The 27,492-nt window shown below is 49.8% G+C and overlaps 2 protein-coding genes across 5 annotated transcripts; both read right to left on the bottom strand.

The window, feature by feature from the left end:
• Nucleotides 1–5,102: 5,102 nt before the first annotated feature.
• Nucleotides 5,103–9,783, bottom strand: LOC121106480 (T-cell surface glycoprotein CD8 alpha chain-like). Of its 3 annotated transcripts, none has more exons than XM_046941259.1 (5): nucleotides 9,103–9,783; nucleotides 8,259–8,436; nucleotides 6,665–6,757; nucleotides 5,898–6,014; nucleotides 5,103–5,734 (listed from the first exon to the last, which is right to left on the bottom strand). In XM_046941259.1, the coding sequence occupies exons 1-5, from the start codon at nucleotides 9,208–9,210 to the stop codon at nucleotides 5,628–5,630; spliced, it is 603 nt and encodes a 200-aa protein (XP_046797215.1). In that variant the 5' UTR covers nucleotides 9,211–9,783; the 3' UTR covers nucleotides 5,103–5,627. The 3 variants fall into 3 exon arrangements, with proteins under 3 accessions (XP_046797215.1, XP_040556312.1, XP_040556313.1); XM_040700378.2 differs by having other exon boundaries at nucleotides 8,259–8,633; nucleotides 9,103–9,189; XM_040700379.2 differs by lacking the exon at nucleotides 6,665–6,757 and having other exon boundaries at nucleotides 8,259–8,633; nucleotides 9,103–9,189.
• Nucleotides 5,103–26,867, bottom strand: LOC121110777 (T-cell surface glycoprotein CD8 alpha chain-like). 2 transcript variants are annotated; one of them, XM_046941269.1, is made up of 6 exons: nucleotides 26,802–26,867; nucleotides 24,406–24,774; nucleotides 24,030–24,125; nucleotides 22,102–22,218; nucleotides 19,474–21,376; nucleotides 5,103–5,339 (listed from the first exon to the last, which is right to left on the bottom strand). In XM_046941269.1, the coding sequence occupies exons 1-5, from the start codon at nucleotides 26,845–26,847 to the stop codon at nucleotides 21,360–21,362; spliced, it is 645 nt and encodes a 214-aa protein (XP_046797225.1). In that variant the 5' UTR covers nucleotides 26,848–26,867; the 3' UTR covers nucleotides 5,103–5,339; nucleotides 19,474–21,359. The 2 variants fall into 2 exon arrangements, with proteins under 2 accessions (XP_046797225.1, XP_040556285.1); XM_040700351.2 differs by lacking the exons at nucleotides 5,103–5,339; nucleotides 22,102–22,218; nucleotides 24,030–24,125; nucleotides 24,406–24,774; nucleotides 26,802–26,867 and adding exons at nucleotides 15,798–16,034; nucleotides 16,538–16,654; nucleotides 18,256–18,351; nucleotides 18,635–19,003 and having other exon boundaries at nucleotides 19,474–19,560.
• Between the last annotated feature and the right edge of the window lie 625 nt (nucleotides 26,868–27,492).

Genomic DNA, 27,492 nt, shown 5'->3' on the forward strand with positions numbered 1-27,492 from the left:
AAATTCTTGTCCTTTTGTTCTACAACCACAGGGACTTCCGCCCTGCCAAAAATAACCCTTAAATGCCGCAACAGTGAGGGCTGTTGCTGCTGCCTCCAGGTGACCACTCACACATTGGTAAGTGCTGGGCTTCCTGCAGCGTTGCACATACAGCAACGACAGTTTCCCTGGGCTGGTGTTATTTGTGTCTTCTGTTGTTATTTCCTGGCTCTGCTGTTGTTTGTGATGTGTTGTTGTATTCCTCTTTTGCAAATGTGCCCCCTGATCCTGGGTGCCCGAAAGCAGGCACCGCTGTCTGATGGAAGTGCTGTTTTGTGAGGAAATGGGCCCAAACTGTGTGGTTATCCCTGGGCTCATTTGTTTGGGCCTGAATGCATTGTGGTGAGTAAGGAAAGCCGATGTGAAGCCTTCTGGAGTGGCGTAACTATGGTCAGCCAAGGTTAAACTGCAATGTCTGACATCCACTTATGATGCTGAGTCCTTACCTGCCGAGCAGCAACCATCAGCAGTACTGTTAGTGCCCCTGAGAGAGTTGGGAAAGAGAGAAGAGCTTTCAGGTGTAGAGGTTCTTCTTGCCCTTAAAAACAGGGCATCATGGTTTATTATTAGTAAAGGCTGTGTTGAAATTTGTCTGTATTTAATTAATTTTCATCAATTAATTAAATTTCATCAAACAATTTCATCTGGAAAAGCTGGGAGAGATTTCCCTCCATGGATCCCTGGTCAGACAGACAATTATATGTCAATATAGTTGGGAGTTGATTTCTTTTATTTGAAACATGAGTGATGTTGGTTGTAGCTTGTTCAGTCCCTCTGCCCCTATGAAAACTGTGCATGAAACCAAAGATCACACTGTGAGCGTTAAGGATTAGAAGCATTTAATCAGGAAGACCTCAGGAGTGAGAGGTAGGTTGGATTCTGAGAGCTGAGTTTTGGGTGTGATTGATGGGTAGGCAGAAAAGGATCAGCCAAATGCCCACTCTCCATCAGGGTGGCTGTGTGTGTTGCTGATGGGATAAGTGCGGTGCTTAAGGAGGACGCCTGTGTGCCTTCTGCTGAGCAGCGATGCAGTGCTGCTTGCTTACGGTGAGCTTGGTCCTGCAAGTGACGGTGGAGTGTGAGACGTGGTTGGATTTGATCATCCATCTCCTTTGTGCATTTCTAAGATGTGATCTCTTTGGTAGGGAGAAACTGGGAGCTGAGTGAGTTTCAGAATTTCCTCTCCAATCGCAAGCTTTGTTTCAACAGGAGGGGGGACAGGAGAAATGCTGGCACTCAAACATACCTTTGCACTGGCTACTTTCTGAGATAAAATTAAATACATGAAATTGTGCCCACACCTGTTGCCTTCCCAGAGGTATAGCCTAAATGCTTTCAGCATAGTAGCCTCTGAATATGTGTAATTAAGGAGGTAGTTTGGCTGTAGCTCAAGCTGCTGCTGCGAGTGTTGGCATTTGGACACTTGCAAGACCCATAGTGAGGCATGTTTCTCCTGTTATTTCACAGTGCTTTGGGTTCTGCTTCTTCCAACTCTAACATACAGATTTCAGGATGGTAGAGGCCAGGCAAATTGTTGGAATAAGGTTTCACTGTTTATATTCAATTTTCTGAAATTGTAGAATTTGATAAATACTTCTGATGTTGAAACTGGAGATGGGGAAAATATGGATAGGAATTTCAAGCAGAAGACCTTTTGCCTTCCCCGTGTTCTGGATACGCAGTGGCTGTGTGAGGGCAACAGGCAGAGAGCCCAATCCCCTGGAGGAGCGGGCTGTGCTCTGTGGTGTGAGGCTTCGGGAGCCTTTGCAGGGTGTCGGGGTGCGACTTACTTTGGCAGTGCGTGATGGTGATGCTTTTTCTGCTAGGACAACCCCTGCCTCCCCAGTGTTGAGTTATCTGGATACAGGCTTTGTTGTGTGGTGTCCTTCTTGGTGACCTGGCGGATCTGGGTGGTGGCAGTGGGTGTGGTGGGTGCTGCGGATGTGACTGGAAGGGGAAATGGATGAATACAGAGAGAGAACACTAGAGCATTCACCCAGCCTAGCCTGGAGATGGACAGGACAGGGAGGACTTCATAGATCCTGTTTTGAACTGTGATGCTCTGACACACTACCAGCCATGGAAAAGGAGGAAGTGGGTTCCTAGTTTCTTATCAGCACCCTTGGAATGCATGAGCTTTTTGTAATCAGTCTTAGGAAACTTGTCCAGAGAAATCAGGGATTATTTTATTTTCCTTTTGAGATGCATTGAGAAGAAGGAAGCGGCTGCATACTTTGTAACTCTTATCCCTGAGAGGTGCTGAGGGAAGGGGAGGGAAGGGGAACCACCTCCGTGTTTGGGCAGGGCCGGTACCACGAGCAGAGCTGATGGGCAGGGAGGGTCTATGAGGAGGAGCAGTGCCTGTGTGATGAGATGGCTTGGGCAAAGAAGCAGGGCCATGGGGAGTGTGGGCGATGGGCCGGATTAAAAAGGCATGGGCAGGGGTGCTGGGTGTGAGCGAAGTGGGTGAAGCTGTTGCTGACCTGGGAAGAAGGCGCGTTGTCCCGAGCTGAAGTGCAGCACCTGGTTGATCTACTTGACGCTGAAGTAGGTTTCCTCATCTTCTGCCCTGAAGGACTTCACCAGCATCCGATAGGAGCTGCCTTGCTTTGACCCCTCAAATTGTGAAGATGCTCCCTTGTTCCCAGGGAAAGTGGTCGAGGAAAACATGGAAATGTAGACAATGAAGTGAAGCTTCCCATCCTTGTCCTGTTGGATGCAGGAGACACCACTGTTACGAATTTAATTCAGGCACTCGAGCTCTAGCCGCTGCCCTTCCTAGAGGTGCTTCATATTCCTGTTGAGGAACCTGGCCTCCATCGTGTTCCCCTGTTCCTGGGCACCGGTGCAGCCTGTGGGCAGAAGTTGGCCATGTGTGCTGAGGGGCTGCTGGTGATGAGCTGCCTGGGCCTTTGGACAGGGCTCTTCCCCAAAGGTGTGCAGCGGTGTGTGGCAGGCAGCTGGGCTGTGAGGGTGAATGCGGAGGGAGGCCCAAGGCATCCAATATGCTTTGCTTTGCTGGAGTCCCTGGGGACTTAGTGCTTAGAGCGCTGGGCTCTCGAGTTGGATACTGCCCTTCAGAGCAGCCCTTCAGCTGCCTTCTCGGGGCTGCTGCCATTTCCCAGCTTCTTTGCCATGTGATTCCCCACTAACAGCTGCCTCACGCCCCCTCTCTCCATTGCTCCATCCCCTCCAGCAACACCTGTCCGAACAGGCTCTGTTCCTGCTGCGTATTGCGCTACAGTCCTTCCATTCCTGCTTCCCTACACAGTCACCGAGCAGTCTCAATTCTGTCCTTTTGGTATTCCCCTTCTTTCCCCTTGGTTTCTTTTGCCCAGTTTCTTGGCTGTGGTGCAAGGGGAATGCCTTCATCCATTGTTCTCCTTCCTCCCAGCACAGGTGCCCCATAAGCGTGCTTCCATGCTCACAGAGCCCCAGGCTGAGCAGGAGGAGCAGTGCAGGAGACCCGGCCATCATCCTCAGGGTGGTGCAGCGGAGCACGGCTGATCTTTCTCACTGAACTTTGGAGGCAGCGTAACTTATAGGAGAGGATGTGATGTCATCAGGACCCTCTTCTGTGAAGAGGTGTTGTTCATAAAAGAATGATTTCTGCAGCACTTCATTTGTGATTCAGAACTTGGACTCATTTATCATGATAGCGCCGTTTTTAATAGTGCCTCAGCGATTTTGCTGCTGCGGTGTCTTCAGCTGTGGTTCAGACTGACAATGTTCATGCTTGAAATCAAATCAGCTGCCACAAACTACAGTCTCACAGCCTTCCAGGGCACTATCATCATGTCTGCATTTGCACGTCCCGTGCCATTGAGATGGGCTGCAAGTTGTGTTTTATGCAGGAGGTTTTATTTTAGTATATTTTTTAATCTATTTTCAGATTGATCCATGTGCACTTGTCATCTCAGGGTCCATGCATTGCTGAGACGTAGCTGAGTGCTTCAGCTCAGCTGTTCTCCACATTTCTTCTTTATACTTTCTCTGCAGCAACCGCTGTGTGCAAGGCAGGAGGTCTGTGCTGTGGTAGCCATCAGTACACCGTCATGTCCCAGACTCATGCAGACTTATTTATCTTGAGTTTAAATTCTTGTCTTTTTGTTCTACAACCACAGGGACTTCTGCCCTGCCTTATGTAACCGTCATATGCCGCAACACTGAGGGCTGTTGCTGCTGCCTCCTGGTGACCACTCACACATTGATAAGTGCTGGGCTTCCTGCAGCTTTGCACATACAGCAACGACAGTTTCCCTGGGCTGGTGTTATTTGCGTCTTCTGTTGTTATTTCCTGGCTCTGCTGTTATTTGTGATGTGTTGTTGTATTCCTCTTTTGCAAATGTGCCCCCTGATCCTGGGTGCCCGAAAGCAGGCACCGCTGTCTGATGGAAGTGCTGTTTTGTGAGGAAATGGGCCCAAACTGTGTGGTTATCCCTGGGCTTATTTGATTGGGCCTCAGTCATTTTGGGCTGAAATGAAAAGCCAGTGTGGAGCCTTCTGGAGTGGGGTAACTAAGGTCAGCCCAGGCTAAACTGTGATGTCAGACATCCGCTTATAATGCTGAGTCCTCACTTGCGGAGCAGCAACCATCAGCATCACTGTTAGTGCCCCTGAGAGAGTTGGGAAAGAGAGATGAGCTTTCAGGTGTAGAAGTTCTTCTTGCCCTTAAAAACAGGGCATCATGGTTTATTATTAGTAAAGGCTGTGTTGAAATTTGTCTATATTTAATTAATTTTCATCAATCAATGAATGAGATATGGCTGTGGAGAGCATAGACCAAATCTTGTGGGGAAAAGGGAGTCTGACAGGTTTTGGAATGGGCTCAGGAGGACGTGAGTTTGAGATGAATGATCTCGATGCTTGCTGTGTTGATTTCATTTGGAAAAGCTGGGAGAGACTTCCCACCATGGATCCCTGGTCAGACAGACAATTATATGTCAATATAGTTGGGAGTGGGTTTCTTTTATTTTGAAGCGATCGTGGTGTTGGTTGTAGCATGTTCGGTCCCTCTGTCCCCATGAAAACTTTGAGTGAAAGCATAGGACGCACTGTGAGCGTTAAGAATTAGAAGTGTTTAATCGGGAAGACTTCAGAAGTGAGATGTGGGTTGGGGTCTGAGAGCAGAGTTTTGGGTGTGATTGATGAATGGGCAGAGAAGGATCAGCCAGATGCCCACGCTCCATTAGGGTGGCTGTGTGTGTTGCTGATGGGATCAGTGCGGTGCTTGAGGAGGATGCCTGTGTGCCTTCTGCTGAGCAGCGATGCAGCGCTGATTGCTTACGGTGAGCTTGGTCCTGCAAGTGACGGTGGAGTGTGAGACGTGGTTGGGTTTGATCATCCATCTCCTTTGCGCATTTCTAAGATGTGATCTCTTTGGTAAGGCAAAACTGAAAGCTGAGTGAAAGTTTCAGAATTTCCTCTCCAATCGCAAACTTTGTTTCAACAGGAGGTGGGAGGTAGTTTGGCTGTAGCTCAAGCTGCTGCTTCGAGTGTTGGCATTTGGACACTTGCAAGACCCGTACTAAAGCATGTTTCTCCTGTTATTACACAGTGCTTTGGGTTCTGCTTCTTCCATCCCTGATTTATGGATTTCGGGATGCTGGAGGCAATACAGTCTGATGGAATGAAGTTTCTACGTTTTCAGTTATTGTCTGAGAGTGCAGAATAGATTGAGAAATATTGATCCAACCTAGAAATGAGGAATGTATGGGAAATTGTTTTAAGAGCGGTCCTTCAGCATTCCCTGTGTCCTGGAGGGCAATAAGCAGAGAGCCCATTGCCCTGGAGCAGCAGGCTGTGCTCTGTGGTGTGAGGCTCTAGGAACCTCTGCAGGGTGTCAGGGTGGGACTTACTTTGGCAGTGCGTGATGGTGATGGTTATGGCAGTGAGGAGCAGGAGGCAGGCACCAGCCAGGTTAACCCGCATGACCACATCATAGCAGAAATGCAGTGTATTCTTGCTGTTTGTTCCTGCAGGATGAAAGGAGAGAGAGGAAAGAGGAAAGGCCCAGCAGCAGGAGACATCTGCCTGCATCCTGAAATGCCTGTAGCCAGCACGGACATTAAGTTTGCCACTTCTGATCAAAGCAGCACTGCTGGTAGAGCCCCTGTCTCGCCACAGCTGATTTACCTGCATCTCGGCCCTGCTGTGAGCTGTTCTTTGTGGTGACCTGGCTGCTCCGTGTGTATCACTGAGTGTGATGTGCTCTGCTGTTGTTGTGAGTGGATGGAAAAATGGTTTAAGGCGGTGAGATACAACAAAATAGCCTTCTCCCACTCCTGCCAGGATATATATAAGCCTGTGGCCAGCATAGGGGGGGCTCTGTAGGGCCCATTTTGTACTTTGATACCCTGACACTGATATGAGATCAGCTTGCACAGCTGAGGTGCCCAGCCATGAAACCTGAGGGCTGTGGGCTCAGAATTTCTTTCTAGCATCCTCAGAAATTCTGAGCTCTTTAGGTGGTTTCACCCCTCATTGGCACGTCCCTGAGAAAGATGAACATTATCTCTTGTCCTCACATCCCAAAATGCCTGCAGTCAGGATGGCCCTTAATTCATGCTGTTCCAGGCAGAGCAGCACTGCTGGCAGAGCCCCAGCCTCCCCGCAGCTGAGTTACCTGCATCTGGACTCTGTTGTGAATTGTCCTTCTTGGTGGCCTGGCTGCTCTGGGTGGTGGTTGCAGGTGTGGTGGGTGCTGCTTTAGTTGCGACTGGAAAGGAGAAATAAGTGAATACAGAGAGGTACAACAGAAGAGCGTCCATGTTTCTGTGCCAGGATGTAGCCAGCAGAGGAAGAACTATTATAGAGTCTGTTTTGAACAGCGATGCTTTCAGGTGCTGCCCAGCCCTGGAAACAGAAGGATTTGGGCTCCTAATTTCTTATCAGCCCCATCAGTATGTGTGAGCTCTTTGTTATCACTGTTATAAAACACGTCCTGAGAGCCAAGGGGATTTCTGAGTTTCTTTTTGAGGTGCCGTAAGCATATGGGTGCTGTCAGAATGTAGAGGTCGGGGTGAGGTGAGGAAGGCTGGGGTGGCTGTGGACTTTGTAACTGTCATCCCTGAGAGGCGCTGATGGGATGGGGAGGTGCTGCTGGGCTGCACGACCTGCTGTGTGTTTGGGCAGGACCAGTACCACAAGTGAAGGGGGTGAGCAGAGAGCCTCTCTGAGGAGGAGCAGTGCCTGTGTGATGAGACAGCTTGGGCAAAGAAGCAGGGCCATGGGGAGTGTGGGCGATGGGCTGCCTTTCCCCTGCAACATTCTTGTGTAGGAGCTGGCTGCCCATGGTGTGTATGGGTGTATGCTCTGCTGGGTGAAACACTGGCTCGATGGCTGGGCCCAAAGGGTTGTGGACCGTGGAGTTAAATCCAGTTGGCAGCCAGTCCCAAGCAGTGTCCCCCAGGGCTCGGTACTGGGGACTCTTCTATTTGACATCGTTATTAATGATCTTGATGAGGGGATTGAGTGTACCCTCAGTAAGTTAGCCGATGACACCATGTTGAGAGGGAGTGTTGATCTGCCTGAAGGAAGAGGGGCACTACAGAGGGACCTGGATAGGCTGGATGAATGGGCCAAGGCAAAATGTATGAGTTTCAATAGGACCTAGTGTCTGGTCCTGCATTTTGATCACAACCACCCCAGACAACCCTATAGGCTTAGGGAGGAATGGCTAGGAAGCTGCCTTATGGAAAGGGACCTTGGTGTACTGATGGGCAGTCAGCTGAATATGAGCCAGCAGTGTGCCCAGGTGGCCAAGAAGGCCAATGGCATCCTGGCTTGTATGAGGAATTGTGTGGTGAACAGAACTAGGGAAGTAACCCTGTGCCCGTACTTGGCAGTGGTAAGGCCTCACCTTGAGTACTGCAGGTGCTGTGCTGAAGTTCCCTCACTGTGCTGTGCTGAATTTCCCTCACTAACGACTTCTAATTGTCCCCTCTCTCCCCTTCCCCATCTCCTCCAGCAACACCTGTCTTCACAGGCTCTGTTCCTGCAGTGTATTGCACCGCAGTCCCACCGCTCCTGTTGCCCTGCAGTCACTGTGCAGCCCTGAATTCCATCCTTTGGGTATGCCCTTTTCTTTCCCCACGGTTTATTTTGCCCAGTTTTTTGGACGTGGTGCAAGGGAAATGCCTTCAGCCATTGTCCTCCTTCCTCTGGGCACAGGTGCCCCATAAACCCTCATCCATACTCACAGAGCCCCAGCTGCTCACCTGGGAAGAAAGTGGGTTGTCCAGAGCTGAAGTGCAGCACCTGGTTGGTGTAGCTGATGCAGAAATAGGTCCCATCATCCTGGGTTGTGAAGTTCTTTACCACCAGCAGATTGGTGTTGCCTCTCCACCATGTATCAAACTGTGAAGATGTTCCTTTAATCCCATAGAATGTCATCCCCTGGACGGAAACAGGGGTACTGGAGACGAGAAAGTGGATGTTCCCAAACTTATCTAGACGTATCCAGAAGATAGGTTTATCCCTGTCATAAGGCGGGCACTCCAGCTCCAGTTGCTGTCCCTCCTGGGGATGCTTCATATTCCTGTTGAGGAACCTGTCCGCCACTGCATCCCTCTGTCCCTGGCCATCGGTGCAGCCTGTGGGCAGAAGATGTCCATGTGCACTCAGGTGCTGCTCGTGAAGAGCTCCCAGGGCCTTTGGGCAGGGCTCTTCCCTGCCAGTGCAGTGCGGTGCGTGGCAGGCAGGCACCTGAGTTGAGGGTGAATGCGGAGGGAGGGCCTCGGCGTCCAGCACGCTTGGGTGCTGTGCTGGAGTCCCTAGGGACTCAGCATTGAGAATGCCAGGCTCGTGAGATGGATGCTGACCTTCAGAGTAGCCCACCAGCTGCCTTCTCAGGGCTATGGCCATTTCCCAGCTTCTCTGCCAGGTGATTCACCACTAACAATTGTCTCATGCCCCCTCTCTCCCCTTCCCCATCCCCTCCAACAACACCTGTCTGAACAGGCTCTGTTCCTGCTGCGTATCACCCTGCAGTTTCACTGCTCCCGCTTCCCTGCGCAGTCACTGAGCACCCCTGAATTCCATCCTTCCCGCTTCCATACTCACAGAGCCCCAGGCTGAGCAGGAGGAGCAGTGCAGGAGACCCGGACATTGTCCTCGGGGCGGTGCAGCGGAGCGCGAGTGATCTTTGTCACTGAACTTTGGAGGCAGCATAACTTATAGGAGAGGATGTGATGTCATCTGGACCCTCTTCTGTGAAGAGTCTGCGTTCAGCCTCTGAGGTGAAACAGAGTGAGAAAAGATTTCTGCAACACTTCATTTGTGATGCAGAACTTGGGCTCGTTTATTGTGATAGTGTTGTTTTTAATGGTGCCTCATGGATTTTGCTGCAGTATCTTCAGCTGAGATTCAGACTGACAGTGCTCCTTCTAGACATTCGGTGAAACAGCTCAGACTGATGTTTCCCACCCACTTCACATGCAGATCTGCAGAAAACAAGGACAGGACTGGGGCCATGGGCATGGACAACATGTTGTATTCCTTAGGAGAGATTGTATTTCGCTGTATTTTGTTTTATTCAATGTAAAGTATAAAGAAGAACTGGGAATGTTGTACAGCATCTGTCCATCTGCCTCTTATGTCTGAGTCCACACATTGCTGACATGTAGCTGAGTTCTGCAGCTCAGCTCTTCTCTGCATCTCTTCTTTGTAGTTTCTCTGCAGAAGCTGCTGTGTGCAAGGCAGGAGCTCTGTGGTGTGATACCCACCAAGACAGCCCCTGGTCCCAGAGGTATGCTGAGTTTTAATTGTTATTTATACCCTTGTGGTTTTCTTCTCCAACCACAGGGACTTTTGCCATGCCAAAAAACAGCAAGAAACACCTTACCTGCTTTAACACTCTGAGTCCTGCCCACTGCTAAGAGTTTTGTTTTCCTGCAGCTTTGTGCATACAGTCACAGCAGTTCCACTAGGCTGGTGTTATTTGCTTCTTCTTTTTGGGGGATTTCCTGTCTTTCCTGCTATATTTTGATAAGGTGTGAGGAGGTGTTCTCTTGCCTTTGCAACAACATCCTCTGGATGTTCACAAGCCAGGCACTCCCACTGCTGCCTTTGCAATGGGATCAGGAGCTGAACTGATGGGCATGCCTTGTGGATTGCTCACGTTGTCCCACATTCTGTGAGGTGTTGAAGCGATCTGCTTCTGCCTTACACCAGGACTGTGACCAGAGTGGGAAATTTCCTGATTTCTGTGGTTCAGAATGATGGGACTGGAAGGGGTGCTGCTGGCAAAAGAGGGTGCTTGAATGTTTCTGGGGATTGGATTCTCACCCTGCCATGAAACACGCTTGCCTACCTATGGTATCTCATGTTCAGAGATATGTTAGGAGAACCTGTGCAGATGGAGTGCAGGATAACCCAGGAAGGCCTATTGCCTGTCTGTTTGGACATCTTTCTTCCCTCTTTTCTCCCTGTGACAGTGTGCTTCTACCATGGGTCATTCCCAGCTACCTAACAGGTACGCCAAAGTTCACCTTCTAAACACAGAGTTGCCCTTTCTCTTGGTTCTCGTGGCTTACGGATGGTTCTGGAAATATGCGGTGCTTTTGTGGTAATCACTAGTTTCTGCTGCCTTTAAGACTCTGTTAATGAACGTATGTTTTTAAGGCTAGATGAAAGCTTATTGTCAGTGGAGTGAGAGCGGTAAGGGGCTGTCATGCATCCCTTCCCTGCAGGGACACACTCTATTGGGCAGAGAGTGTCCCAGGCAAGTTTAGCTCTAATGAAGACATCTTTTTGTGATTAGATGAAGCTAGTGTGCTCCTGAGCCTCCATCCCTTATCTCCTAACAAATTAGCTTGTGAAGGGATCATCCTTTCCCGAGTCCTGTGTTTGTTTATATCTTAGCACAAAGCTGTTTCTTCTCTCTACTGTAATAAGTAAGAACAGCTAAGGATGTCCCATTGGCAATTACGCTTTTGTGAAAAGCTTCAGACAGTAGCAGGACCTGCAGGTGAAGATCTACTTCAATACCTTCACCTGTGGAGCCAATGTAGATCAGCAGCATGGATGAATTTTCTCTATGCCTGCTGAGGAGATTTCAGTTGGACAAGCTAGGAAGAATTTCTATTGTGGACCGCGGTCTGACACAAATTTCTTTCACCATATTTGAGAGTGGGCTATTAGATGTGGAACTTCCTTTTGTAAACATGATTAGGATAGCATGCGAAGTTATAAATCTCTCTGCCTCCTATGTAAATAATGAATTAAACCAAACAACACAATGAAAGAGTAAAAACTATATCCATTGAACAGAGAAGTCATTGGAAGTGGCAGCTTGGGGCATTGGGGTTGAGTCATGGAAAAGTTTGCCTTGTTCCTCATCTCATGGAATCATCGGTGGTTTATTGGTCATCTCGTGGAAGGTTCAGCTGTCCAGCACAGTACACAGCACTTTTCCACAGCTGCACGGGGCTGCCCGGCTTCTTAGGGTCAGCGCTGTCCCCCGCGGTCTGGGTGTGTCCCAGCAGTGTGGGGCAGGAGCACATGTCAGGCCGCGGGAGGTGTGCAGTGCTGGTGGGCAGCACAGGAGGAGCAGCCAAATGCCCGCACTGCATCAGGGCAGCTGTGTGTGTTGCTGATGGGCTCCGTGCGGTGCTTGAGGAGGACGCCTGTGTGCCTTCTGCTGCGCAGCGATGCAGCACTGCTTGCTTACGGTGAGCTTGGTCCTGCAAGGGATGGGCTTGTGGTGAGCATGTGTGACACGTGGCTGTGTTCATTACAGCACTGCTGATGCTTCCTGCTTGTTAGCATGGGAACATCAGGTCTGTTTAGCAAGGAGGAATCCAAAGTATCAATGAAGATTTCTGAATTTACTCTTAAATCTCAATCTTTTGTTTCTAACGGAAGGAGGAAAGACAAAAATTGTGACTCTACCATTCCTTCTGCCTTTAGGAAGAGTCTCTGGATGGCCCTGAGCCTGATCTGATGTCTCTAAGCTGCCTTAGAGCAGCTCTATACCCATCTCCATGTTCCATACCCTTCCCCACTGTGGCATCTTTATGACTACCTCAGGCTACATTCGGCTGATTGCAATGTTGAGCCAGGAATTCCAATAGAAAATCCAGATGTGGAGTAAAAATTCGTCCTTTTTCTGTCTACTGCAGAAATAAATGCTCCTAATGGATCTTGACTGGTAATTCAAAACAGCATAAAAAGCCAAAATAAATAGTTCAGTAAAATTTTGTGTTCTGGTACTCACACCAGATTCAGGATGGTATAGCCAATGCAGTTTGGAAGAGGAAGTTTTGTCTGCATTTATAATTTCTTGTCTGACAGTGACGAATGTGATAAAAATTTCTGAGGCTAACGTTGTGGTTGAGGAAAGTTTGGAAAAGAATTTTAAAGAGAGGTCCCTCTGCCTCTCCTGTATCCTGGATATGCAATGGCTGCGTGAGGGCAATAGGCAGAGAGCTCATTGCCCTGGAGTAGCGGGCTGTGCTCTGTGGTGTGAAGCTCCAGGAACCTCTGCAGGGTGTCAGGGTGTGACTTACTTTGGCAGTGCCTGGTGGTGATGGTTATGACAGTGAGAAACAGGAGGCAGGCGCCAGCCAGGTTAACCCACATGACTATATCACAACAGAAAGTCAGTGAATTCTCACTGCTTGTTCCTGCAGGAAGAGAGAAGAGAGAGGCAAGAGGAAAGGCCCCAGCCAGCTTTGGCTATGGCCTGCTGTGGCGGAGCTGTCAGCAGGTCCTGCAGCAAAGGGATCCGTATGTCTGTGAGTGAGGCTGGCAGTAGCTGCAGATGAGGAGAGGGCTTTCACAGGGCACGAAGAGAGTGCAGTGCAAACCAGGCATGTCTGCAGGTGACATCCCCAGCCATGGGCTGCTGGTGTTGGCATTGTGCTGGAGAGCTGAGGGAGAACACATAGCCAGAATACTTCTCATGTCCCCTTCTGTGACTGAAAGCAGTGTTTGTTCAAAAAGCAATCCTTTGTTTTGGTGTGACCCATCATTTGGAATGCTTGTGACTTCTAAGTCACCCTAAGTGGGGTGAAACACGGGATTAGAATAATGGAATCATCTTTTCTGGGGCAGACCTTCACGATCACCAAGGCCAGCCATCAGCTTGACCTTCTGAGTCTCATCACTAACACATGTCCTTTCATGTTGTCCCACACCTCATGAACAGCTTTGCAAAAGAAATCTTGCTCCTTTCTCTGGGATACCCATTGTAAAATGGAGTTAGTTTCATCCCTGGAGCTGCAGAGTTCTCCCTACATCCTGAAATGCATATTATGGTCAGCAATGACATTAATGTAGCCTCTTCTCATCAAAGCATCTCTGCTAGGACAACCCCTGTCTCCCCAGTGCTGCCTTACCTGGATGCAGGCTCTGGTGTGAGGTGTCATTCTTGGTGACGTGGCGGCTCTGGGTGGTGGCAGCGGGTGTGGTGGGTGCTTCTGTTGTGACTGGATGGAAGAATGGATGAATACAGAGAGAGACAACACTAGAGCATTCTCCCAGCCCAGCCTGGAGATGGACAGGACAGGGAGGACTTCATAGAGCCTGTTTTGAAGTGTGATGCTCTGACACACTACCAGCCATGGAAAAGGAGGAAGTGGGTTCCTAATTTCTTATCAGCACCCTTGAAATGCATGAGCTGTTTGCACTCAGTCCTAGGAAAGTTCCTGGGGCATTTGGGCAGGGCTCTTCCCTGCCAGGGCAGTGCAGTGCATGGCAGGCAGCCGGGCTCTGAGGGTGAATACAGAGCGGGGGCCTAGGCGTCCAGCACACTTGGGTGCTGTGCTGGAGTCCCTGGGGACTCAGCGTTGAGAGCGCCGAGCTCTCAAGATGGATACTGCCCTTCAGAGCAGCCCTTCAGATGCCTTCTCGGAGCTGCTGCCATTTTCCAGCTTCTTTGCCAGGTGATTCCCCCCTAACAACTGCCTCATGCCTCTTCTCTCCCCTGCCCCATCCCCTCCAGCAACACCTGTCTGAACAGGCTCTGTTCCTGCTGCGTATCACTCTGCAGTCCCACCACTCCCGCTTCCCTGTGCAGTCACTGAGCAGCCCTGAATTCCTTCCTTCCCACTTCCATACTCACAGAGCCCCAGGCTGAGCAGGAGGAGCAGTGCAGCAGACGCGGCCATCGTCCGCGGGGTGGTGCAGCAGAGCGTGGGTGATCTTTGTCACTGAACTTTGGAGGCAGCGTTACTTATAGGAGAGGATGTGATGTCATCTGGACCCTCTTCTGAGAAGATGCATGGTTCAATAAAGAATGGTTTCTGAAGAACTCCACTAGAGATCTAGAACTCGGGCTGTGCTTTTTCATAAAGGTGTTTTTAATGGACTTTTTTGTAATGTCTTCATTTGACAGCATTCCTCCTTGAAATTAAATCATCCTTTACAGACTACTGTCTCTCAGCCATTTGGAGCACTCACATCACATCCAGACCTGCACAAAATGGGACAAGTTCCATGATGTGGACTCCGGCCTCAGGCTATGTTTCCTGTCAACCATTCTTCCAGCTTGACTTGCTCATGCAGAAGTGGTCTGGTGTGGATGTGAAGGCATGCTGTTTTCTTGCAGAGCAAACAAGAAGTGGGAATGTTTTACAGCATGTACTCACGTGCAGTTTTGATTTCCAAGTCCACGTATTGCTGACATGTAGCTGCCTTCTCCAGCGCTGTTCTTCTTTGCAATTGTTCTGCAAATGCTGCTTTGTGCAAGGCAGGTCTGTGATGTGAAACCCATCAAAGAAGCCCCATGTCCCAGTGGCATGCAATTTTCACTTTTTTTTCAAAGCAGAAATTTTTGATCTTATTCTACAACCACCAGGTCCTCCACGCTGACAAATGTGTGTCAACATTCACAGCCTTTGTTGCTGCCTCCAGGTGTCCACTCACACATTGGTGGGCTTCCTGCAGCTTTGCACATACAGTAGCGACAGTTTCCCTGGGCTGGTGTTATTTGCGTCTTCTGTTGTTATTTCCTGGCTCTGATGTTCTTTGTGATGTGTTGTTGCATTCCTCTTTTGCAAATGCGCCCCCTGTTCCTGGGTGCCCGAAAGCAGGCGTCGCTGTCTGATGGAAGTGCTGTTTTGTGAGGAAATGGGCGCAAACTGTGTGCTTATCCCTGGGCTCATTTGATTGCGCCTCAATGCATTTTGGTGTGTAAGGTCAGCTGCTGTGAAACTTTCTAAGATGGGGTAATTAAGGTCAGCCAAGGTTAGACTGTGATGTTTCAGGTGCACATATACAAAGTCCTGCTGACTCCTCAATTGCGGAGCAGCAACCATCAGCTTCACTGTTAGTGCCCCTGAGAGTGTTGGGAAAGAGAGAAGAGCTTTCAGGTGTAGAGGTTCTTCCTGCCCTTAAAAACAGAGGCATCGAGGTTTATTGTCAATTATCACCTTTACTGTGGTGAAATTGTTCTATATTTAGAAATTGTTCTGTATTTAATTTATTTCTGAAAAACAATGAATGAACAAGACATGGTTGTGGAGAGCATGGACCAAATCATGTGTGGGAAAAGAGAGTCTGACAGGTTTTGGAATGGGCTCGAGAGGACGTGAGTTTGAGATGAATGATCTCGATGCTTGCTGTGTTGATTTCATTTGGAAAAGCTGGGAGAGATTTCCCTCCATGGATCCCTGGTCAGACAGACAATTATATGTCAACATAATTGCGTGTGGATTTCTTTTTTTTTTGAAACATGAGTGATGTTGGTTGTAGCATGTTCGGTCCCTCTGTCCCCATGAAAACTTTGAGTGAAACCAAAGAACACACTGTGAGCGTTAAGGATTAGAAGCGTTTAATTGGGAAGACCTCAGGAGTGAGATGTGGGTTGGGGTCTGAGAGCTGAGTTTTGGGTGAGATTGATGGGTAGGCAGAGAAGGATCAGCCTGATGCCCACGCTCCATCAGGGCAGCTATGTATGTTGCTGATGGGATCCGTGCGGTGCTTGAGGAGGATGCCTGTGTGCCTTCTGCTGAGCAGCGATGCAGCACTGCTTGCTTACGGTGAGCTTGGTCCTGCAAGAGACAACGGAGTGTGAGACATGGTTGGTTTTGATCATTCATCTCCTGTGTGCATTTCTAAGATGTGATCTCTTTGGTAAGGAAGAACTGAGAACTAAGTGAAAGTTTCAGAATTTCCTCTCCAATCGCAAGCTTTGTTTCAACAGGAGTGGGAAAAAGAGAAATTCTGGCACTCAAGCATACCTTTGCCCTGGCTACTTTTTCAGATCAAATCGAAGATTTCAGACATGAAATTGTGTCCACACCTTTTGCCTTCCCTGAGGTGTAGCCTCAATGCTTTCAGCATAGCAGCCTCTGAGTATGTGTAATTAAGGAGGTAGTTTGGCTGTAGCTCAGTGTGCTGTTGCATGTGGTGGCATTTGGACACTTGCAAGACCCATAGTGAGGCATACACAATGGCTGCCTGAGGGCCTTAGGCAGAGAGCCTGTTGCCCTGGAGCAGCAGGCTGTGGTGTGAGGCTCCAGGAACCTCTGCAGGGTGTCAGGGTGCAGCTTACTTTGGCAGTGCATGATGGTGATAGTTATGGTAGTGAGGATCAGGAGACAGGTGCTAGCCACTCGAACCCAGAGGAAAACATTACAGATGGAATTCTGTGTTATTTCTTTGCTTGTTCCTGCAGGAAGAAAGGAGAGAACGAGGAAAGACCAGGGATGTTTGCTGATGGCATCCCCAGCTTTGGACTGCTGGTGTTGGCATTGTGCTGGGGAGCTGAGGGAGGACATGTGCCACATCGAAGCAAGTCTTCTGGCTACATAATCTGGCATGCTTGTGACTTTTAGGTCCTCCCCATGTGGGACGAAAGATATGTTGAATGATGGAATCATGGGATCATAGAATCGTTGAATCATAGACTTGCTCAGGTTGAAAAAGACCTACAAGATCATCACAACAACCTCAACCTGATCAAACTACCCCAACCAACAACCCTCTGCTAAATCATGTCCCTGAGCTCCCCATCCAAACTGTTTTTAAACACATCCAGGGATGGTGTCTCAGCCACCTCCCTGGGGAGCCTGTTCCAGTGCTTAAGAACACTTTCTGTAAAGCTTTTCCTGATATCCAACCAAAACCTCCCTTGGCGCAACTTGAGTTCTATTCTCCTCGTCCTGTCACCAGTGAGAAGAGAACAGCCCCGCTCTCACTGCAATCACCTTTCAGGTATTTGAAGAGAGCTGTAAGGTCTCTCCCCAGCCTCCTCTTCCCCAGACTAAACAGCCCTGGTTCCTTTAGTCGCTCCTTGTAGGGCATATTCTCCAAGCCCTTCACAAGCTTTGTTGCTCTTCTTTGGACCTGCTCCCGCACCTCAATGTCCTTTCTCTACTGAGGTGCCCCAAACTGACCACTGTTCTCGAGGTGCAGCCTCACCAGTGCTGAGTACAGGGGCAGGATTTCTTCCCTAGTCCTGTTCTCCACACCATTCCTGATACAAGCCAGGATACCTGGGCTCACTGGTGGCTCATATTCAGCCGACTGTCCATCAGCACACAAAGGTCCCTTTCCATCAGGCAACTTTCCAGCCACTCTTCCCCAAGCCTGTAGGGTTGCCTGGGGTGGTTGTGACCAAAACGCAGGACCCAACACATGATCCAATTGAGACACATACGGTTTACCTTGGCCCGTCTACCCAGGTCCTTGTGTAGTAGGCTTCTCCCCTCTGGCAGATCATCGCTCCTTCTCAACCTAGTGTCATCTGCAAACTTACTGAGGGTGATCTCAATCCCCTAATCAAGATCGTTACTAAAGATCTTGAATAGGATTGGCCTGAGTACTGAGCTCTGGGGACACCTCCCACGACTGGTCGCCAACTGGATTTAACTCCATTGATCACAACTCTTTAGGCCTGAACATCCAGCCAGTGCTTCACCCAGCAGAGCATATGTCCATCCAAAACGTGGGCAGTCAGTTTCTGCATGAGGATGTTGTAGGGGACAGTGTCAAAAGCTTGAAAGAAGTCCAAGTAGAGCACATTGACAGCCTTACCTTCATCCACTAAGAGGATTCCCTTGGCATAGAATGAAGTCAGGTTTGTCAAACAGGATTTACCATTCATGAACCCATGCTGACCAGGCCTGATTCCCTAGTTGGCCTTCAATTGGAGGATGATGGCTCTGGAGAGCCAATTCTCACATCAGTGAGATCAGTCCTTAATTTAGGCTCATGAGAGCAAAGCAGCACTGCTGGCAGAGCCCCTGCCCAACCCTGCAGCTGGGTTACCTGGGCCTGAACTGTGCTGGGAGATGTCCTTCTTGGTGACCTGGCTGCTCTGGTTGTAGGCAGTGAGTGTGGTGGGTGAAGCTCTTGATGCGACTGCTAGGAAGAAGTGTGTGGATACATAGAGTTAAAACAGATGAGCTTTTGTTCAGCCATTGCAGGACATGGGGGGACTTTGTTGGGCCATTGTGTTTGGGCAGCGTCGGTACCACAAATGAAGCGGGTGAGCAGGGAGCCTCTATGAGGAGGAGCAATGTGTGCCTGTGTGATGAGATGGCTTGGGAAAAGAAGCAGCTCCATGGGGAATGTGGGCGATGGGTGGATTGAGAAGGCACGGGCAGGGGTGCTGGGTGTAAGCGAGGTGGGAGAAGCTGTTGCTAACCCGGGAGGAAGGCGGGTTGTCCAGAGCTGAAGTGCAACACGGGGGTGATGTAGTTGACACAGAAGTAGATCCCCTCATCTTCTGCCCTGAAGGATTTCACAACCAGCGTAGAGGTGCTGACTCTCCATGATGCCTCAAAGTGCGGAGATGTTCTCTCACCCCCATTAAATGTGGTGGTGTTCGTCTCGTAACTGGAGAGAATGAAGTGAACGTTCCCACTCTTGTCCAGGCGGATCCAGGATACTTTCCAGGAGTCATTGTTTCTCATGCAGTTCAGCTCCAGCCTTTGTCCCTTCTGGGGCTGTATGATGCTCCTGTTGAGGAACCTGACCACCACTGCATCCCTCTGTCCCTGGGCACCGGTGCAGCCTGTGGGCAGAATTCAGCCATGTCCCCTCAGGTGCTGCTCGGGAAGAGCTCCGGGGCCTTTGGGCAGGGCTCTTCCCCACTGCCGCAGTGTGCGTGCATGGCAGGCAGGCAGCCGGGCTGTGAGGGTGAATGTGGAGGGGGAGCCTTGGTGTCCAGCATGCTTGGGTGCTTTGCTGGAGTCCCTGGGGACTCAGCATTGAGAGCGCCGGGCTTTTGAGATGGATGCTGCCCTTCAGAGCAGCCCTTCAGCTGCCTTCTCGGGGCTGTGGCCACTTCCCAGCTTCTCTGCCAGGTGATTCCCCCCTAACAACTGCCTCATGCCCCCCTCTCCCCTTCCCCGTTCCCTCCAGCAACACCTGTCTGAACAGGCTCTGTTCCTGTTGCATATCACGCTGCAGTCCCACCACTCCCGCTTCCCTGCGCAGTCACTGAGCAGCCCTGAATTCCATCCTTCCCACTTCCATACTCACAGAGCCCCAGGCTGAGCAGGAGGAGCTGTGCAGGAGACCCGGCCATTGTCCTCGGGGAGGTGCAGCGGAGCGGTGGTGATCTTTGTCACTGAAGTTTGGAGGCAGTGTAACTTATAGGAGAGGATGTGATGTCATCTGGACCCTCTTCTGTGAAGACGCGTTGTTCCGAAAAGAATGATTTCTGCGGCACTTCATTTGTGATCCCGAACTTGGACTCATTTACTGTAATAGCGTTGTTTGTAGTGGTGCCTCATCGATTTTGCTCCGTTGTCTTCAGTTGAGCTTCTGACAGTGGTCCTGCCTGAAATCAAATCAGCCACCACAAACTGCAGTCTCACAGCCATTTCGGGTGCTCTCATCATGTCCACATTTGCAGAAAACAAGGATAAGTGCCGTGCCATTGAGATGGGCTGCAAGTTGTGTTTTATGCAGGAGGTTTTATTTTAGCATATTCTGCTATTCTATTTTCAGATTGATCCATGTGCACTTGTCATCTCAGGGTCCATGCATTACTGAGATGCAGCTGAGTGCTTCAGCTCAGTTGTTCTCCACATTTCTTCTTTATACTCTCTGTGCAGAAACTGCTGTGTGCAGGGCAGGTGGTCTGTGCTGTGGTAGCCATCCCTGCAGCCCCATGTCCCATACTCATGCAGACTTATTTTTCTTGAGTTTAAATTCTTGTCCTTTTGTTCTACAACCACAGGGACTTCCGCCCTGCCAAAAATAACCCTTATATGCTGCAACAGTGAGGGCCCTTGCTGCTGCCTCCAGGTGACCACTCACACATTGGTAAGTGCTGGGCTTCCTGCAGCTTTGCACATACAGTAGCGACAGTTTCCGTGGGCTGGTGTTGTTTGTGTCTTCTGTTGTTATTTCCTGGCTCTGCTGTTGTTTGTGATGTGTTGTTGTATTCCTCTTTTGCAAATTTGCCACCTGATCCTGGGTGCCCGAAAGCAGGCACCGCTGTCTGATGGAAGTGCTGTTTTGTGAGGAAATGGGCGCAAACTGTGTGCTTAACCCTGGGCTCATTTGATTGGGCCTCAATGCATTTTGGTGAGTAAGGACAGCTGGTGTGAAACCTTCTGGAATGGGGTAACTAAGGTCAGCCATGGTTAAACTGTGATGCTTCAGATGCACTTATACAACGTCCTGCTGAGTCGTCACTTGCGGAGCAGCAACGATCAGCATCACTGTTACTGCAATTGAGGGAGTTGGGAAAGAGAGATGAGCTCTCAGGTGTAGAAGTTCTTCCTGCCCTTAAAAACAGAGGCATCGAGGCTTATTGTCAATTATCACCTCGGCTGTGGTGAAGTTGGTTTGTATTTAGTTTATTTCCGTCAAACAATGAATGAATGAGATATGTCTGTGGAGAGCATGGACCAAATCATGTGGGGAAGAGGGAGTCTGACAGGTTTTGGAATGGGCTCAGGAGTGCGTGAGGTTGAGATGAATGATCTCAGTGCTTGCTGAGTTGATTTCCGTTGGAAAAGCTGGGAGAGATTTCCCACTGCGGATGCTGGTCAGACAGACAATTATATGTCAGTATAGTTGGGAGTGGGTTTCTTTTTTTTTTTTTTTTGAAACAATATTGGTGTTGGTTGTTGCTTGTTTAATACCCTCGCCCCAATGAAAACTATGAATGAAAGCAAAGGACACACTGAGAACGTTAAGAATTAGGAGCGTTTAATCTGGAAGACTTCAGAAGTGAGAGGTAGCTTGGGGTCTGAGAGCTGAGTTTTGGGTGTGATTGATGGGTAGGCGGAGAAGGATCAGCCAAATGCCCACTCTCCATCAGGGCAGCTGTGTGTATTGATGATGGGATCAGTGCGGTGCTTGTGGCGGATGCCTGTGTGCCTTCTGCTGAGCAGCGTTGCAGCACTGCTTGCTTACGGTGAGCTTGGTCCTGCAAGTGACAACGGAGTGTGAGACATGGTTGGTTTTGATCATCCGTCTGCTTTGTGCATTTAGAACATTTGATCTCTTTGGTAAGGAAGAACTGAGAGCTGAGTGAAAGTTTCAGAATTTCATCTCCAGTTGCAACCTTAGTTTCAACAGGAGGGGGGAAAAGAGAAATGCTGGCGCTCAAACATACCTTTGCCCTGGCTACTTTCTCTGATCAAATTGAAGATTTCAGACCTGAAATTGTGCCCAAACCTGTTGCCTTCCCAGAAGTGTAGCCTCACTGCTTTCAGCATAGCAGCCTCTGAGTATGTGTAATTAAGGAGGTAGTTTGGCTGTAGCTCAATCTGCTGCTGAGAGTGGATTTTCAAGACCTATACTGGAGCACGTTTCTCTTGTTATTCCTCAGTGTTTTGGGTTCTGCATCTTCCAACCCTGATTTATGGATATCAGGATTATAGAGGCAAAGTAGTCTAATGGAATGAAGTTTCTGCATTTTCAGTTATTGCCTGAGAGTGCAGAATGCAATAAATATTTCTCAATCTAACCTTGAAATGAGGAAAATATGGGAAAGAGTTTTAAGAGTGGTCCTTCAGCATTCCCTGTGTCCTGGATACGCAATGGCTGTGTGAGGGCAATAGGGAGAGAGCCCATTGCCCTGGAGGAGTGGGCCATGCTCTGTAGTGTGAGGCTCTAGGAACCTCTGCAGGGTGTCAGGGTGCAACTTACTTTGGCAGTGCGTGATGGTGATGGTTATGGCAGTGAAGAGCAGGAGGCAGGCACAGGCCAGGTTAGTCCACATGACTATATCAGAGCAGAAATGCAGCATGTTCTTGTTGCTTGATCCTGCAGGAAGAAAGGAGAGAGAGGAAATTCAAAATGCCCACCTCCTGCTTGGGGATACGTCCAGTTGTGGTAGAGCCATGGGGAGGTCCTGCAGCAAAGGGATCCGTGAGGCCCTGAGTGAGGCTGGTGGTAGTTGTAGGTGAGGAGCGGTCTTCCATAGGGCTCAGAGAGAGAGATGGAGACCAAGGATGTCTGCTGATGGCATCCCCGGCTTTGGACTGCTGGTGTTGGCATTGTGCTCTGGAGCTGAGTGAGGACATGTAGCCAGATGATTTCTCATATTCCCTTCTGAGGCTAAAAGCCAGTGTTATCTCAAAATACAATCCTTTGCTTCAGTGTGGCACATAATTTGGCATGCTTGTGACTTTTAGGTCCCCCCATGTGGGATGAAAGATAAGTTGAATGATGGAATTGTGGCATCATAGTATCATTGAATCATAGACTTGCTCAGGTTGAAAAAGACCTACAAGATCATCACAACAACCTCAACCTGACCAAACTACCCCAACCCACAACCCTCTGCTAAATCATGTCCCTGAGCTCCCTGTCCGAACTGTTTTTTAAACACATCCAGGGATGGTGTCTCAGCCACCTCCCTGGGGAGCCTATTCCAGTGCTTAAGAACACTTTCTTTAAAGCTTTTCCCGATATCCAACCAAAACCTCCCTTGGCGCAACTTGAGTTCTATTCTCCTGGTCCTGTCACCAGTGAGAACAGAACAGCCCCGTTCTCACTGCAATCACCTTTCAGGTATTTGAAGAGAGCTGTAAGGTCTCCCCTCAGCCTCCTCTTCCCCAGACTAAACAGCCCTGGTTCCTTTAGTCGCTCCTCATAGGGCATATTCTTCAAGCCCTTCACAAGCCTTGCTGCTCTTCTTTAGACCTGCTCCCGCACCTCAATGTCCTTTCTGTACTGAGGTGCCCCAAACTGACCACTGTTCTCGAGGGGCGGCCTCACCAGTGCTGAGTACAGGGGCAGGATTTCTTCCCTAGTCCTGCTCTCCACACCATTCCTGATACAAGCCAGGATACCTGGGCACACTGGTGGCTCATATTCAGCCGACTGTCCATCAGCACACAAAGGTCCCTTTCCATCAGGCAACTTTCCAGCCACTCTTCCCCAAGCCTGTAGGGTTGCCTGGGGTGGTTGTGACCAAAACGCAGGACCCAACACATGATCCAATTGAGACACATACGGTTTACCTTGGCCCGTCTATCCAGGTCCCTGTGTAGTAGGCTTCTCCCCTCTGGCAGATCATCGCTCCTTCTCTACCTAGTGTCATCTGCAAACTTACTGAGGGTGATCTCAATCCCCTAATCAAGATCGTTACTAAAGATGTTGAATAGGATTGGCCTGAGTACTGAGCTCTGGGGGACACCTCTCACGTCTGGATGCCAACTGGATTTAACTCCATTGATCACAACTCTTTAGGCCTGAACATCCAGCCAGTGCTTCACCCAGCAGAGCATATGTCCATCCAAACTGTGGGCAGCCAGTTTCTGCACTAGGATGTTGTAGGGGACAGTGTCAAAAGCTTGAAAGAAGTCTACTTATAGAGCACATTGACAGCCTTACCTTCATCCACTAAGTGGATTCCCTTGGCATAGAATGAAGTCAGGTTTGTCAAACAGGATTTACCATTCATGAACCCATGCTGACCAGGCCTGATCCCCTAGTTGGCCTTCAATTGGAGGATGGTGGCTCCTGAGAACCAATTCTCCCCACGTCAGTGAGATCAGGCCTTAATTTAGGCTCATGAGAGCAAAGCAGCACTGCTGGCAGAGCCCCTGCCCCCCCTGCAGCTGGGTTACCTGGGCCTGAACTGTGCTGGGAGATGTCCTTCTTGGTGACCTGGCTGCTCTGGTTGTAGGCAGTGAGTGTGGTGGGTGAAGCTCTTGATGCGACTGCTAGGAAGAAGTGTGTGGATACATAGAGTTAAAACAGATGAGCTTTTATTCAGCTGTTCCAAAACATGGGGGGCCTTTGTAGAGCCACTGTGTTTGGGCAGTGTCAGTTCCACAAATGAAGCGGTTGAGCAGGGAGCCTCTATGAGGAGGAGCAGTGCCTGTGTGATGAGATGGCTTGGGAAAAGAAGCCAGGCCATGGGGAGTGTGGGCGATGGGCTGGATTGAGAAGGCACGGGCAGGGGTGCTGGGTGTAAGCGAGGTGGGAGAAGCTGTTGCTGACCTGGGAGGAAGGCGGGTTGTCCAGAGCCGAAGTGCAACACCGGGGTGATGTGGTTGACACAGAAGTAGATCCCCTCATCTTCTGCCCTGAAGGATTTCACAACCAGCGTAGAGGTGCTGACTCTCCATGATGCCTCAAAGTGTGGAGATGTTCTCTCAGCCCCATTAAATGTGGTGGTGTTCGTCTCATAACTGGAGAGAATGAAGTGAATGTTCCCATCCTTGTCCAGGCGGATCCAGGATACTTTCCAGGAGTCATTGTTTCTCATGCAGTTCAGCTCCAGCCTTTGTCCCTTCTGGGGCTGTATGATGCTCCTGTTGAGGAACCTGACCACCACTGCATCCCTCTGTCCCTGGGCACCGGTGCAGCCTGTGGGCAGAATTCAGCCATGTCCCCTCAGGTGCTGCTCGGGAAGAGCTCCCAGGGCCTTTGGGCAGGGCTCTTCCCCACCGCCGCAGTGTGCGTGCATGGCATGCAGGCAGCCGGGCTGTGAGGGTGAATGTGGAGGGAGAGCCTTGGTGTCCAGCACGCTTGGGTGCTTTGCTGGAGAACCTGGGGACTCAGCATTGAGAGCGCCGGGCTCTTGAGATGGATGCTGCCCTTCAGAGCAGCCCTTCAGCTGCCGTCTTTTGGCCACCTTCTCTGCCAGGTGATTCCCCCCTAACAACTGCCTCATGCCCCCCTCTCCCCTTCCCCGTTCCCTCCAGCAACACCTGTCTGAACAGGCTCTGTTCCTGTTGCATATCACGCTGCAGTCCCACCACTCCCGCTTCCCTGCGCAGTCCCTGAGCTGCCCTGAATTCCATCCTTCCCACTTCCATACTCACAGAGCCCCATGCTGAGCAGGAGGAGCTGTGCAGGAGACCCGGCCATTGTCCTCGGGGAGGTGCAGCGGAGCGGTGGTGATCTTTTTCACTGAACTTTGGAGGCAGTGTAACTTATAGGAGAGGATGTGATGTCATCTGGACCCTCTTCTGTGAAGACGCGTTGTTCCGAAAAGAATGATTTCTGCGGCACTTCATTTGTGATCCCGAACTTGGACTCATTTACTGTAATAGCGTTGTTTGTAGTGGTGCCTCATCGATTTTGCTCCGTTGTCTTCAGTTGAGGTTCTGACAGTGGTCCTGCCTGAAATCAAATCAGCCACCACAAACTGCAGTCTCGCAGCCATTTCGGGTGCTCTCATCATGTCCACATTTGCAGAAAACAAGGATAAGTGCCGTGCCATTGAGATGGGCTGCAAGTTGTGTTTTATGCAGGAGGTTTTATTTTAGCATATTCTGCTATTCTATTTTCAGATTGATCCATGTGCACTTGTCATCTCAGGGTCCATGCATTGCTGAGATGCAGCTGAGTGCTTCAGCTCTGCTGTTCTCCTCATTTCTTCTTTATACTCTCTGTGCAGAAACCGCTGTGTGCAGGGCAGGAGGTCTGTGCTGTGGTAGCCATCCCTGCAGCCCCATGTCCCAGACTCATGCAGACTTATTTTTCTTGAGTTTAAATTCTTGTCCTTTTGTTCTACAACCACAGGGACTTCCGCCCTGCCAAAAATAACCCTTATATGCTGCAACAGTGAGGGCCCTTGCTGCTGCCTCCAGGTGACCACTCACACATTGGTAAGTGCTGGGCTTCCTGCAGCTTTGCACATACAGTAGCGACAGTTTCCGTGGGCTGGTGTTGTTTGTGTCTTCTGTTGTTATTTCCTGGCTCTGCTGTTGTTTGTGATGTGTTGTTGTATTCCTCTTTTGCAAATGTGCCACCTGATCCTGGGTGCCCGAAAGCAGGCACCGCTGTCTGATGGAAGTGCTGTTTTGTGAGGAAATGGGCCCAAACTGTGTGGTTATCCCTGGGCTCATTTGATTGGGCCTGAATGCATTTTGGTGAGTAAGGACAGCTGGTGTGAAACCTTCTGTAGTGGGGTAACTAAGGTCAGCCATGGTCAAACTGTGATGTCAGACATCCACTTATAATGCTGAGTCCTCACTTGCGGAGCAGCAACGATCAGCATCACTGTTACTGCAACTGAGGGAGTTGGGAAAGAGAGATGAGCTCTCAGGTGTAGAGGTTCTTCCTGCCCTTAAAAACAGGGCATCATGGTTTATTGTTAGTAAAGACTCAGCGTTGAGAGCGCCGGGCTCTTGAGATGGATGCTGCCCTGCAGAGCAGCCCTCCAGCTGCCTTCTCGGGTCTGCGGCCATTTCCTAGCTTCTTTGCCAGGTGATTCCCTCCTAACAACTGCCTCATGCCTCCTCTCTCCCCTGCCTCATCTCCTCCGGCAACACCTGTCTGAACAGGCTCTATTCCTGCTGCGTATCACGCTGCAGTCCCACCACTCCCGCTTCCCTGCGCACTCACTGAGCAGCTCTGAATTCCTTCCTTCCCACTTCCATACTCACAGAGCCCCATGCTGAGCAGGAGGAGCAGTGCAGGAGACCCGGCCATCGTCCTCACTTAACTTTCTCACTGAACTTTGGAGGCAGCATAACTTATAGAAGAGGATGTGATATCATCTGGACTCTCTTCTGTGATGAGTCCGTGTTCAGCCTCTGAGGTGAAACAGTGTGAGAAATGATCTCTGCTGCACTTCATTTGTGATCCAGAACCTGGACTCGTTTATCGTGATAGCGTTTGCTGCAGTTTGGTGAATAAGGAAAGCCTGTGTGAAACCATCTAGAATTGGGTTTCTGGTGTCAGATTGGAGTAAATCAGCTGGTTTTTGTTTGTTTATTTTGTTTTGTTTTGGCAAAATAAATAGGAAATATATTTCATTGAGTAAATTACATTTCAAGAATCTGTGTCTTGACATCACTTCCAGCAAGTGTGAACAGTGGACTGATCGGCCTCACTCCATTTGTCATTGAGGTACTTACTCTGCTTGGGTAGGCTTCTTCTGTTGTCAGTTTAGTCTTCTCAGTCTAAATAGAATCCACGCTGCCTTTGCAATGGGATCAGGAGCTCTGGGGAGTGCCTGGTTTCACTGTCTCGTGGAGGAACGTGGGGCAGGAGCTGAAGCTATGGGCGTGCCTTGTGGATGGCTGAAGCTGTCTCATGAGGTGCTGCATTGAGCTGCTTCTGCCTTATAGCAGC

The sequence above is a fragment of the Gallus gallus genome, chromosome 4 (assembly GCF_016699485.2).
Source record: "Gallus gallus isolate bGalGal1 chromosome 4, bGalGal1.mat.broiler.GRCg7b, whole genome shotgun sequence".
In the NCBI taxonomy this organism is placed as follows: Eukaryota; Metazoa; Chordata; class Aves; order Galliformes; family Phasianidae; genus Gallus; species Gallus gallus.

Coding starts and splice junctions, on each gene's coding strand:
- LOC121110777 (XM_046941269.1), bottom strand. CDS start 26,847: ATGGCCGGGTCTCCTGCACTGCTCCTCCTGCTCAGCATGGGGCTCT. Junction 24,775..26,801: donor CCTGCTCAGCATGGGGCTCT/GTGAGTATGGAA, acceptor TTCTGCCCACAG/GCTGCACCGGTGCCCAGGGA. Junction 22,219..24,029: donor CCAGCACAGTTCAGGCCCAG/GTAACCCAGCTG, acceptor TTCTTCCTGCAG/GATCAAGCAACAAGAACATG.
- LOC121106480 (XM_040700378.2), bottom strand. CDS start 9,148: ATGTCCGGGTCTCCTGCACTGCTCCTCCTGCTCAGCCTGGGGCTCT. Junction 8,634..9,102: donor CCTGCTCAGCCTGGGGCTCT/GTGAGTATGGAA, acceptor TTCTGCCCACAG/GCTGCACCGATGGCCAGGGA. Junction 6,758..8,258: donor ACAACCCACTTTCTTCCCAG/GTGAGCAGCTGG, acceptor TCTCCTTTCCAG/TCGCAACTAAAGCAGCACCC.